Consider the following 14,472-nt stretch of genomic DNA (forward strand, 5'->3'; position numbering starts at 1 on the left):
TGCACATGTCCCACATGCATGTTCTGTGACATGTGGAAGTGTATCAGTGGTGTCTGGGGCATGCTGTGTGGACAGGCTGTTATCATCTGATGTGGCATTCTTGACCTCATGTGGTGAGAACTGACTATGGAACTGAGATTGATCCTGCACCTGCATTGACACCATGATAAAGGTATTCACTGGTGTTAGTGGCATCTGTCCATACAGGGCATATGTATAAGGCATGTATTTTCCTTTATGGGTTACATTTGCTGACTCTACAGTTGTTGCCGGTGCCAGTGGGGAACATAGCAAAGGATCACTGTAAGCAATTATTTGCCTATTGTAGGGATGGAACAGGGTGCCATGTCCTCTGTAGTCCACTGCAATCACACCATGGTTACTATCTGTGGGCAATATGCAGGGAACTACTGACATAGTGGTTGTTGCTTAGCCAAGTGTGTTTGTGTATAAAACATGAGTGGAGAGTGTTCTCTGTGTAATACAAGGGTTGCCTATATTGTTCCTCAATCCATAATGTCACATGTAGAAATATGGATTGTCTACACCAGCCTCTCTGCTGTTTGACATCTGTTGTCCTAGTAAGGGTGACATTGTGACATATAATAGGTCATCCATATAAGAAATTTGCAAAACCCACCCCACAATGAGTCCTGTTATTAAACAATCACAGCTACCTCCACATGGGATACTGAGGACAAACAAACACACACTTAGTTGACAATGCTGAGATTCAACCCCCTACCTAGCTATGTATTGCTACTACAGTGTACTGCATTTATCACAAGTGCCAATGAGCCCATAGGGCTAGTCTTTCCCCAAAGGTATATTTCAAGGTGAATGACATCAGCAGGCTTGCCAAAGTAGGGCAATGAGGAGTGCAGTGTGTGTGAATGGGCCATAAACCATTCATCTGGAAGCACACAGACACATCACTCAGTCACACACAGGTTTACATTTAACAGGAAGATGTACACAACTTCTAGATGAATAATGACTTGTACAGTCATGTTACACAGTTATCACAAGCACCACAAACACTATAGTGCTGAGGTATACCAGAAGCAAATGTCTGATATTTGCACATCATGTGGTATTGGCTAACTGGATGTGTGCTGGGTAGGACAGGCCTTATGATGGGAAGCTCTTTGTCACTGTCTGTAACTCCCTTCCACACATCTATGTATGTGTAAGTTTGGCCTATTATAGTGTGTTGTCCTTGGATATATGTGTGTAGAAAGCATGATTGGTGTGCAGTGTGGAGTGTGTGCACAAACATCTGCAACTGACAGATATGTATAGTCCACTGTTGTTGACAGACATGGGCTTCATTTCTTTAAGTGTTGGAGCATGCCCAGTATGACCTTCTGTATTACATTTGTGAATCCATTCCAGGTAGGTTGTATTCCAGTACAGGCTTTTGTGGTCTACACCTACAGATAGCAACCTGTTTCTGCAGGATATCTGTAGATTTGTTGACAATATGGAGTCACAATGTGCAAAGGATAGTAGGATACTGTAACTAATTGTGTCTGTGCTGCTTCTGCTACATGGTTTTGGTGTTAGCAGAGATATTCAGACATATGTACTGTTTTAAACTGTGATGTTTTATGTCATCAACTACTGATGGGTATACATATTTGCTTGCAGTAATTTCCTGCAGAACACAAGATGAATGAATCTGTGTCCAGTATTGCGGTCTGCAGCCTACATATTCTTGCACAATCATGCCATTCTGGAGGGGGAGCTGCAGACACTTGCTGATGGATCTGTGTTAAATGGTTCAGCACCTTGGTACTGTGGTGGCTGAGGATCCCATGCTTGTACATCCATCGACATGACAATTTGGCCATATCCTGCTGTGGCCATACCTCACAGCTGTACAGATTCACACAGGTTACCCAGAGGCAGGGCTCATATTTCTGGTCATTGCCCCTTCACATTGTTGTTTACGAGCAGGTTTGTAACTACCCATTCCTGTGTTTGCAGGCAGGGATAGTATGTGCACACATCTGAGTTTCAGACTTCACATCCTCTTCCAAACATTATGCAAACACTCCAGTAGTATTTAGGGGTTGGTCCACAGTTCATGCAGTAGGACATGGTGGACATGCTACTGGGATTTGTCGAAATGGCCTTGCATTTGTGTTCTGTGGACTGTGCTACGTTGTTATTTGGGAGTCCATGAGATAACATACATTGGCAGTACGGGTGAGACACAGATCTATGGCAGAGGACTGTGGGGCATTTGGTAGGGATGCAGGCCATCTGTAGCAGGCCAGTTCATTGCATCACTTCTACAGTTCCAGGCTGCAAGCCACTATATTACCCTGGGGTGACAGGGTAGGTGTGCAAGGTGTTAATGTCAATAGCTTCTGTGCTTATTGATCCATTGGTGTGGATGCTGGCAGGGTGCTTCTTACAGCTAGGGACACACCTGTATGGGACACCTCTTCAGCATGCTGCATTCGGTGGCTATTCCCATACAGAGGTGGGGGTCATATTGTACTCATTCCCAACAGCAGGGATAAGACCTGTGAGGTACCCGTGGCTGATGGTTGGGTGAGATGGGTGCATGTGTGCTATGGAAGCTACTTGCAGCTGACTCACAGATATACGTGGGGTACACCACTTATTCTGGCTTGTACAGGGGACATCAGCAGTTTCTCAGTACTTCATACCTGTGCCTTTTGTGGTCTGCTAGTGTTTGGCCAGGCAACATCAGTATTCCATACTACACAGCCAACTAATGTGCTGCTAACCTGTATGTACAATTCCAAAGGTGTGTCCATTTGACAGTAACATTTTATACACTCCCTGTCTAGGGTATTTCCACCTGTGTACTGTTTGTATGTCTGGGCCCACATTCATGACATGTCCATCTTTCAGATGGTGACATATATTACATCTGAACAATTAGTATGGATTACTGCTGGATTGTGTCTTGCTGGGATGCATTGTGTTTGGCACTGCAGTTGTGAGAACTTGGCCCTGTCATCAACAGTACTGGCCAGTGGCCACCGGGACACAACCCTCCATGCCTACATGCTGACCACTTTCACACAATAAACAACACAGAACAAGCTAACACACAGAGCCCTACATATTGTACATGTGCTACAATCTATCCTGCTACTTTGGCCAGCTCAGATAATCTGTGCTCCACTGTTGTTATACCTACACATACATGTTACTAAATTTCTACATAAGATTGGGGGGGGGGGGGGGCACACCTGACAAATGTAAACATTTGCTATGACTGTACTGGTATTTCAGGTACTCCATTTCATTCTGTATTCTGACTTATCATCCACACCACAGGCATATCAGTGTACTACAGTTCTTAGGTTATACTGACCTACATTTCAGTTTCAGATTTCTTACCCTTTAGAACTAACATCTCACTGCCTGACCTGTTGTAGTCTGTCTGTGTAGGTCTGGGGGGGGGGTTCTCCATAGCCATCAATCAGAGGCCTTAGCACAGCCTTTCTTTGTGTTTGTCTACACCTGTCCTGCTGGCTGAGACTGTTATTAGGTATGTGAGCCTCACTGACATGCATATGTGTGTCCTATGGACACACATTTGGCTCACCACATGTCTTGCAGTGGGTTTTGTCACCTTGTCTAGTACTGCCTACTATGTTGACACCAGTATTTGTTAAGGATTTCATGCTGCCGATATAGGTGTCTACTATCTGTTGGCATCCCATTCAGCCACCTGATTCCCTAACGTGCTCACATCCATACCATTGATACAGGTAGCAGAACATGCTACTACATTAAGCAATTGATAGTGAGTGTGACTTACCTTGTGGCTGTGCCAGTATTGTGGAAGGTGCTGGAAGGCTGACTATGTTGGATGCACATAGTACACTCCCTATACATGGTTAAGCACAGGTTGTGTCATGTTTGGCATCCTTTTTACTGTATGTGCGAGTCGAACTGAGGTATCATTCCCTGGGTTCGTATTGTGGCAGTGTATGTGCTATGCATTGCCTCTTTGACAAGGCCTGGGCATACTGGGCACGCCTCCTTCTGTCTACTGGGGTAGGCTCAGGTTGTTCCTCCTCCGAGTCACTCTGTGCCTGTGCAGGCCTTGGCAATGGTGGGGGGCTATGTGGCTTTGCCCCATGCTGTTCCTGCTGCAGCTGTTTCCACAGGATCATGCTGTGTAGCATGGCACGTACAATGACAATTTGGGTACATGTAGCTGGTGAGTACTACAAGGCTCCACCGGATATGTCCAGGCACCAGAACTGTGACTTGAGCATCCCAAACACATGCTCTATTATGATTCTGGTATGTGCGTGTGCCTCATTATGGAGTTCTTGTTTGGGTGCGTGTGCATTTCTGATGGGTGTCATCAGCCATGGCTCCAGTGCATAACCAGCATCCCCCCACTAGGTGGCCATATGGGATGTCCCCACTGGTAGATCTCTGGTACAGCTGCATCATATGCCAGATGTGGGAATCATGATAGTTTCCAGGGCTGCCAGCACACACATTCATTATAATGCCCTGGGCATCGCACATGACCTGGCACTTGATGGAGTTGAAGCCCTTGCAGTTTATGTAGACCCTACCCCGCCCGCTGGGTGGTGCCCTGATGTGTATGCGCATGCAGTCTAAAGCACGCACTACCTCAGGGTATTCTGCTATTTGGTAGAAAAGACGCATATTGCTGGTCAACGCCTCACGGGTGTTGAGGAAATATATGTGCTCACCGGCATGTGCCAACATGGCATCCAGGAACTGGTGGAGTACCCTGGATGCTGATGCCTGAGAGATCCCCATAATATCCCCAGTTGGCCTTTGGAAGGTACATGTGGCTAGTATTCTTAAGCCTACACATACCTTGGTATCCACTGGGATGGGTTCCCCTCTGTTGGTTCTGTGTGTGAGGCATGGCCGGCACAGCTCAACAATTTGCTATAGGAGGTCCATGTCCACAGTATAGCGCTCCACTGTCTCCAGCTAATGTAGTCCCTGGTAGGTTACCCTGGGTCTGTACACTCTTCTCCTTCTCCTCACTGTGGGTTGATCATCAGCATTCTCATCCTCACCACCCTTAGCCTCTTCCACATGTTGATTTATGAGAGCGAATGCAGCCCCTATCATTTTGTTGTTTTTGTTTGGTAAACTTTTCCTGTTTGTGTATACCAGTGGTGTAGAATTTGTGGGAAAAAACAGAGGGAAAGGTGTTTGCATAGTTTATAGTAGTGTGCTGGGCTGGGCTGCTGCCTGTGTAATTGGCTGATTCTGATACATTTCACCTGCCAGCTATGCTAGTTCTTTTGACTACCTTCCTATTGCTGTTTTCCCTTCCCATTGCCTTCCTGTTTAAGCCCAGAGGCGCGCTGCGCAAACCCAGTGCTCAGATGTGAACGGAGCTGCTATTTCCTGGTTTAATTTTTTGTTTGTTTGTTTAAAACCCGGTGTGCGGTGTGCACACCCGTTTAGGCAATGTAAAGACTGCTAGGCAGCTTCAGACACACCCCCTTCCTTAGCTCTGCTAAGCTAAGGACAAACCCGAGCCACAGAACTCCAATAAACTTACAGTATATGCCTGACACACCCCTCTATGATGTCAGCTAACTCTTAGGCTTGCACCATAGTTTTCCTGCACCTACATGGTTGAGTGCAGGCTAGCCATGAGGGGAAATCTGTGATTTAGTATCATTCCCCTCATTTGCATAGAATTGCCTGCTAATGCCTAGTTACAAGTCTGACACTGAGCCTTCCCCCATTAGCAACCACTATTCACTGGCCTTGTTGTCTTCTGCCTGCCATTGACTATAATGGCAAAATTGTGATTTTGCATAAAAAGGTTTTAGTTTTATTTTTGGGCCGATCCAGTTTCCACACCGCTGCCCTACGCTTAAACGGCCAAAATCACCCCCCAAAAAATAAAAGTTATTTTTTTATTTTGAAACTGTTTTCCATGCCAATGGCCATATATTTGGCCATTGGCAAGCCTTCCACATTATATACACATTACTTTGGAGCTGTCATGGCTCTGTTTTGTAGTTTGCGGAAATGTACTCGGTTACTAACAGAGTACATTTCTGCAGATTACACTAATCCTGCATGGATGGCTGCCAGCTTCCTGGATCGCTAATTCACCTTATTTCAAGGTTTTCACCTGAAAATGGGGTAATTGGCATACAGGAGCTGTGTCTGTGCAGGAGCGCTCGTGCACATCCTGAGAGCTTGTTCCTGGATCTCTTGGCGGCCATATTGCCTCCAGCAGCTCTTGAACTATTCCTGCACACCATGCAGAGCTTGCTGAATTCTGGAGTGAATTATGAAGCAACATAGAATCACTGTTCTTTAAAGGAAAACAATGCTTTGTCTGTAGTTAATTTGCTGACAAAGTGAACTATAGTGTTATTTTTCTAAATGCTCTTTTTAGTGACAGGTCATGTTTCCAACAGAGGTGAGTGGGTTGGTGTCGAGGGTAGGAGTGTTTGTGTGCAAGCGCTTATAGGTTGGGATTATAATAAGTCAGGGGATAGATGTTAGATGTGTCTGTGTGACAGTTTGCAGGTTAGGGATAGAGTAATTTTGTGTGTGTGTGTGTGTGTGTGTGTGTGTGTGTGTGTGTGTGTGTGTGTGTGTGTGTATGCCTCTGTACATGTTTATGTATGCGGTGTGTGTGTCTGAGATGTATTTTTCTTAGGTAATGTGTAAGGTTGGGGTTGGGTCACTCAAACAGTAAGAATGCCCAGTAATTATATATTAGTGGAGACATTTTTAACAGTAAGTGTTCTCACTGTAGGAAAGTGTCGCTAAGTGGATAAAAAACAGAGCTACATTGCTTCTAAGCAAGCTATGCCAGAAAATACACTTGTGTTGTGTAAGAAACATACTGAGCAAATTAGCCCAGAAAAATATGTTTGTGTTCTGTAAGACACAATGCTGCAGTTGTGTATTGCAGATTTAGAAAAAAAAAGTACAAGTAAGCTGTATAAATTAATAAACAAAATGATACTATGAAACATTGCTTAACTAGGGAAAGAGTTGGTATTTTGGCCTTGCTTTTATTACAAAAGATGTAATGAATGGAGTATTGTTTGTTACAGCATGAAATCATGGGAAACCTGCACCTAGTCAGAATATTCTAACTGCATAAAGTTGCTATCAGTTTAAAAATATTAATATTGATTGGAAGAATATTCCAGAAGGTAGCACCTAAACTGAGAGCATTGTGTTTCATGTATTTAAGTTAGTCTTCATAGTCTGCCATTTTTAAGTGTTCTATAGATTTGCTTTGTATTGCTTTGCAATGATTCACTGAAGCTGCTAGTTCTATGCTGACAATAAAATGTGTTGCTCCAGCATGATTTTACAACCCTGTGAATTCACTTTGAGGCTGGCAGTATCAGGATATTTTACTAGAGCCATAAATTACTTCATGGCTGCAAAAAACATGGCTATATAACAAAATGACACTGACATGCTGCCTCCATTTGTGGGATACAAAAGTAATTGGTATTTAAAGCACATCACTACTGCAGAGAATGTCAAGACGGTGAAAACATGTTTTCTTTTTTCCAGTTTTGGGTGTGGTTTTCCTTTAAGCAGTACAATATCTTCAGAACTGCTTAGTATTAACAGCACTTTGCTAAAGAGGATTTTTTTTTGAGTTAGGCACTGAATTTCTAACTTGTAGGAAAATACCCAACAGGCAGCAACCCTAAGAAGCAGTCACTGACCTCAGTAGGCATTGTGCAATGGATGACTGTTTCTTTAACAAACAGGATTTAGCATTCAGGTACTGGAAAAAGGACTATGGAGAAAAACAAAAAAGTATGGATAAGAAGACTGTCAATCATGTCAGGTGGTACTTTTTTGAAGACAGGTATTACATTTTGCTCCACATAATCAACATGCTGATGCCTGCCCACCTATAAGGAAATTGTAGAGGACAGGCAGGACATGTTTGCAACTTACAATGCAAATGCTGACCAATCTGCTTTTGGCATGACGCCCAGAGTTGCAAATTCAAATTCTGTAAATGTGTTAACGGCTTTGTATGGGATGGGAAAGAAATTTCAATATCCCTACAAAGTTCTGCATGGAGCGGTGCAGCACTAAGGATTATTATCTACTACTCGCACACAATAAAGAATTCTGTGGGCATTGCTGTTATAGGTGAGCACAGGGCTAATGACTACAAACAAAAGGCTCACAAAAGCTCAGTGGAGAAGAATGCCAACTCTAACATTTCATGTTTGTGTGCAATTTTGCATTTTTTTCTATTTTTAAAGATGAAGATCCATAGATTTATGAAATGATGGAAAGGATGAACACAATCTGGTCATTGTTACAAAGCATAAGCTCCTTCAATGAATAACCATGATTGGGAATATAAACATTAGCTGTGCTATTTCTAATATTTAAAATATTTTAATACATGCTATAGAAATGTCTACTGTAGCCCTTCTTTTCCATCAGCAAGGGCTTTTTAACAAGGCTTAGAAGGCAAAAACTGCTATGCAAGACTGCTATTCATCGATTTCAGTTCTGCCTTCAACACTGTCATCCTTCAGAATATGATATCAATGCTACTTCAACTGGGCATAGACTCTCATTCATATAATTGGATTCTGAGTTTCCTTACTGAAAGGCCTCAAAAGGTTTGTGTGGGAGACAGCAGCTCCAGAAGTATCATCCTGAACACAGAAGTACCACAGGGGTGTGTCTTAAGCCCTCTCCTTTTCACTCTGCTAAAACATGACTGCATGGCCACACATGAGATGAATAGGATCATCAAATCCATGGATGACACCACTGTTATAGGCCTGGTCAAAGACAGAGAGGAGAAGGCCTACAGGAACAGGATTGATCAACTACTGGTCTGGTGTGATAGCAACAATCAATCACTGAATGTCAGCAAGACAAAGGAGTTGACTGTTGATTTCAGAAGATCTCAAGTACTACACAAACCTCTAATGATGAAAGGGATGACAGTGGAAAGGGTCAAGAGTACAAAGTTCTTGGGTCTTCGTCTCACGGAGAACTTATCCTGGTCAGTCTATGTATCCAGCACAGTCAAAAAAATCTCAGCAACGCTTGCACTTTCTAAGGAAACTTAGGAAGGCAAAATTACCAAACTCCATATTTCAGATCTTTTATAGGGGCACCACTGAAAGTGTCCCGACCAACAGCATTGCAGTCTGGTATGGGAGCTGTAATAATCAGGATTGGAAGGCTTGCAAGAGAGTTGTAAGGTTAGCAGAAAGAATCACTGGCACCTCCCTTACTCCTCTGGAAGATCTACACAAATGCCCGTGCATAGACAGGGTCAAAAAGATTCCCAGTGATCCAACACATCCTGCCAATGGCCTGTATACTTGCCTATCCTCTGGCAGGAGACACAGAAGCCTGCATTGTAAGACTACCAGACTGTTGAACTCTTTGTAAAAACGAACCATGACGTCTATTACATAACTAGCCTATCAAGGGGCTTATTTTATGGATGTGTAATAACTAAGTGCAATACTAAGGCTCACCTACACATTGAAGGACTGTAAAGTGCAATATACAAACTGTGCAGTAATTCAGTCTAATCATAGATATGCTACTATTATTTCAATTTTACTTTGACAATATTACCTTCATATTGTTCCTTGTCTTGTCTCCTGTTCTGGCATGGGTGTGGGTCACTGCTGTCCTACTTTACTTTACTTACAAATTGCTACTTATTAAATTTCTAATGTGATATTTTATTAATTTTTCTCTATCTATATGTGCAGCTGTTTCCTGCATTGAGAATGAAGCACTGTAATTTCGTTCAGCTACACTGCTGTGTAGTTCTGAATGACAATAAAGTTTCCTTTGACTTGACTTGAATTTGAACACAGCTTCATGCTTGACAGATGCCATATTTTCAAATGCACTACCAAAATACTAGTGACCAGAAGGAAAATGAGATGTTATATTGGCTGAAAGTCTGATATAACCAAATGAACCGGTATAGAAGAATTAAAAATAAAATATACCTTGTATCACAGCTGGGAATCTGCAATATAAAAAGAAAATGTCAGTCATTGAATATTCATGGCTTTATAAAACAATTTTTAAAAAGAACAAAAAAGCTTGACCATTGAAATAGTTCAAAGTATTCTCATTTTGAATACATACATTCATGAAGTAAATACTGTAATGAATAACTCTGAACCTGGCTGCCAGAGACTTACATCGTGCTTGATGATATTAATGCACAAGTGTTAATTACACACATAATCATTTAATTAAGTAGATGTGATAAAGATATGCAGAGATGCTTATTTTCTTGTCCTCGCTGAAGCCATACTCTCTTAATGAACTGAAATTTAGCTGTCACAAGTAAATGAAACCCTAGCACTTATTTCAAAGACAGGTGTGACAAAAAGGTATTTATGGAGCTTTGATGATATGAGCAAATGAAAAGTTAATCTAATTTCTCCAAGTTTTGTAGACAGCCTAGGTAACTTCTCCAAGTTTCCTTACAAAGAGTCAATCTGCCCTTTATGTTCACAGGTTCTCACATTTACACATTCTAACGCCAATCCTAGCAACATCTTCCAGTGTCCATGCAATAAGATTTAAATGTATTCCCTTTCAGTTGTGTGCTTTGTCTTAACTTCCTCACTATTCCTTGAAGTAAAGTTTCCATTCATAGATATTGCTAGAGACACTCTGATGTGCTCATATTACACATCCTTTACCATTTCTGTTCTGAAGTGAAAATCAGTTTATCTTGTTCTTCTATGCAAATTCCTTCACATCCTAATGTACTTTGTTGCTCTTTTGTGCACCCTCTCCTAGAAAGCAATATTTCCTGCTATGTAAGATATCTATACTTGAACATGGTCATTCAAATGGATTCTGTTTGATGCCCTTTAGAAATGCATTATCAGGAGTGGCCTTAGGTCAAATGGTGCCCTAGGCAAAAGGGCTCCACGGCACCCCCCACCACACTACCTATACCAAACAAATACTGGAAAAGCTAGAGCAGCGCCATTGGTGGCCACCTAGTTGGCCTATGCCTAAGGCTGGCTATGGCATTATAATAGCCCCCCCCCCCCCTCTTGGAGATGATACCCTGTGCACCACATTGCAGCATAACATTGCAGCATTACATCTTCTTGGAGTCAACACCTTGAGCAGTGCATCACAAAATGACACCTTCATGGAGCTTGACACCCTGTTTAGTATATTAGAGCATCATACTTTCTTGTAGTTGACACCCTATCAAATGCACCCCAGCATTAAACAGCCCTCTGCCACTGTTCTGTTACACTGTCTGGATTCAGGGCTAGTGTCAAATTTCAGGGGTACCTGGTGAGTTCCAACCTGGGTGACACCTCAAATAGAACATGCTAGCACAATACAGTGATACTTCTGTCATGACAGGATGTTTTCTAGAAATGTTTAAATACGTACACAAAGCAGGAGATGTGGGTGAAAGCATTTTGCACTTATTTCCTAGTCTCAGCATAAGCATGGCAAAGCAATGCAAACATCCACACAACACCTTCATGTTGTTTCTCAAGCTCCAATGCATTATGAGGTAGAAGCATCTGGTTCAGTGTAAACAGAAGCAATTGGTATACTGCTGAGTGCACAGGTTATGATGAGGATTTTGTATCACCACATCTCCCCTTCCTTGAGACAGAATCATATTTCTCTCAGAATATAGACAATAAACATTTTGCAATACACCAAACAGTGTTAGCATGCACAACTATTTTCTACACAAATAATATTTAACTTTAAAATGCACATACACGTTTGAAAAAATGCCTTTGGTACATTTGGTCAGTGTATATAATGGAAGCCTTTTCTGACATCTAATTGATGTAGTTTGGACATGCTGGAATCCATGAAAGGAAATTAGACCGATCAACATCTCCACACGTCTGTCCTGTTTGACATGCCTCTGTTCAGTGACTTCTGTCCAGTTTGGGTAATAACAGGATAACTTCTTTTGGGTATGTTACCAGTCTAATCATTTGTTAAAGTATCTTCTTTGAGTATTTCATAACTAGTCCTGTGACTCATAGGTAGATACTAGGCTATTGGCCCTAGGGCCTATATAAGCCTAGCCAAAAGGTACCCTGGCTTTCACCACCCAAGAAAATTATTTTCCTGTGCCCCTGTTGAGCCGAGCCACAGAAGTGATCCCCGGGGTGAATTTCCTATCTCCCATCCAATCATCAAGATTTTTTTGAAGAGTGCTAATGAAGAGGAGAGCTTTTTTGATATGGATAGGTAGTTTGGTCCAGAGTATGGGAAGTCTCTAGGACAGGAATCTATCCCTCCAGCATGTTCTGTTTATTGTGGTGACAAGGTTTAGGTCCCTAGAGCATGTAGCTTGGAGGGATTGGGATTTCTTTAAGTGGAGCATGTCCATCAGCTCTGGGTTTGAAATAGCTTTGTATGTTAGGCAGAGATCACCTCTGACTAGGTGATATGTGATGGAGTAAAGCTGGAGTTTTTTGAGATGGTCTGCGTAGTCTGTTTGAGGCCAATAATCCTCTTTGTGAGGTATTTCTGTGGTTATTCCAGTTGTTGTAGATGTCTTGTGAGGTATATACCAAAAGGGGCATTGTACTCTATAATGGGTCTAATGAGTGATGAGTAGAGGGGAACAATTACCTCTTTTTTCTTGGATGAGAAACCTTTTGTGATGAGGTGTTCCATGTAGAAGGATTTCTTGACTACTGTGGCGATGTGATTTTCAAAGGAGAGACTACTGGCCACCTGTGTCCCAAGGTCTCATCACACTTGGTGTTAAGTAGACTACCGCCTATGTGGTCGTTCATGGGTACAGAGTTTTTACCAAAAGGGATGACAATGCACTTTTTGGCATTGAGCTTGAGGCCATGGCTTTGACACCAGGCATCTGTCTCAGTGGGGCCTTTTTATAGGATGTCCACATCATTAGGGGTTTTGATTATGGCTCCTAGTTTGCAGTCATCTGCAAACTTCATTAGCCAAAGACCATCTGTGTTAGCCTGTACTTCAGAGAAGTAGATACCAAACAGAAGAGGATCCAGGACTGAACCCTGTGGTACTCCACTTGTCACTGGTCTGAAGTTGGATTTGGAGTCTGCTACGTTCACAGTGTGGGTTCTGTCAGTGAGCCAGTTGGCAACCCATCTTATGACATAGGGATTTATACCTAATTTAGTGAGTTTATCTATGATTCCAGAGTGGGGGATGGTGTCAAAAGCCTTGGTGAGATCTAGATTGGCTGTGTGAACCACCTTACCCTCATCTACAGCTTTGGTGACTGCTTCAAAGAAGTCGATCAGGTTTAGGAGACATGATCTGCCTTTTATAAACTCGAACTGGGTGGGGTCCAGAGTTTGGAGATTACCAATGTCATTGTTTATAAGTTCCATGATGATACGTTCCATAGCCGTGCAGACCAGGCTCATCAGGCTAATGGGGCGGTAGTTCCCGGGGTCCGTGGTGGATCTCCCCTTTGTGGTGTGGGATAACTATCGCTGTGCACCATTCAGTGGATACAAAGCCTGAGGTAAGGCTATGATTTAACATGGAACTTAGGTGGGGTGCCAGTATGTTCTGTAGTTCGTGTGGAACGCAGCCTGGGATGTTGTCAGGTTCCATGGATGCTGTGTTCTTGGCTTTGGAGAATGTGTTTTTTACCTTTGCAGCCGTGATTAAAGGAACTTTGCATTCTTCTGGTATAGAGATGGGCCCTTTAGGGGATGAGAGGTGGGTAAAGTTAGCACTGAACCTATCTACCAGGATGTTGGCAATATCAGTTGGTTCTGTATATTTAGTGCCATTGTGCTGTAACTCAGAGCAGATCTAAGTGTTACCATTGAGATTCTTGACATAGCTATAGAATGCTTTGTGGTTGTCTTTAGAATCAGTGGCAATTTTATTTTCATAACTAGCGTTGGAGGATTTTATGAGGGATCTCAGCTTCCTACTGAGGTTGACCAGGGAGTTCCTCCAATCATGGGATTTTGCTTTCTTTTGCAACAGTTTCTTTCTTCTGTTATAGAGTTTCTTTATGGCAGGGTATCACCAGATTGGCTTCCTTTTTTTGGAGGATAGCTTCTTGGTTCCGTTATGGATTGCATGATCCATGCACTCATGTAAGTGCTTGTAAAGTGCATTTATGTAGGATTCAGCAGTCGTATCTCTATTGTCTCTATTGTCCGTCAGCATGGGTGTCATGAAGTTTGCCACGTCTTACTTAAGAAGCAGGAAGTTGGCTTTGGAGAATTTTTTTATGGTGGTTTCCCTAATGGGGGCGGGGTGTGGCTATCTAGGATGATTAACTTGTGGTCGGATCTGACCAATAAGGAATTGACCTCTGGTGTGGAACACCGGTTGCCCATGTTGGTAATGACCAGGTCTAGGATATTGCTGCCCCTGGTGGGGGTGTGGATAAGTTGCTCCAAGGCACTGGAATTTATGAATTCCAGAAAATGTTGAGAACAAGAG

General features: G+C 42.6%; 1 protein-coding gene across 1 annotated transcript in view; it reads right to left on the minus strand.

Moving 5' to 3' along the window:
• LOC122800085 (zinc-binding protein A33-like) overlaps positions 1–14,472 on the minus strand; it is a 270,210-nt gene that overhangs the window by 92,172 nt on the left and 163,566 nt on the right. Inside the window, exon 5 of the mRNA XM_044069600.1 lies at positions 10,005–10,024. Within this exon, the coding sequence (XP_043925535.1) occupies positions 10,005–10,024 (20 nt within the window). The remainder of the gene's footprint in view (positions 1–10,004; positions 10,025–14,472) is intronic.

The sequence above is a fragment of the Protopterus annectens genome, chromosome 4.part0 (genome assembly GCF_019279795.1).
Source record: "Protopterus annectens isolate FY-2018-M chromosome 4.part0, PAN1.0, whole genome shotgun sequence".
NCBI classification, from domain to species: Eukaryota; Metazoa; Chordata; order Ceratodontiformes; family Protopteridae; genus Protopterus; species Protopterus annectens.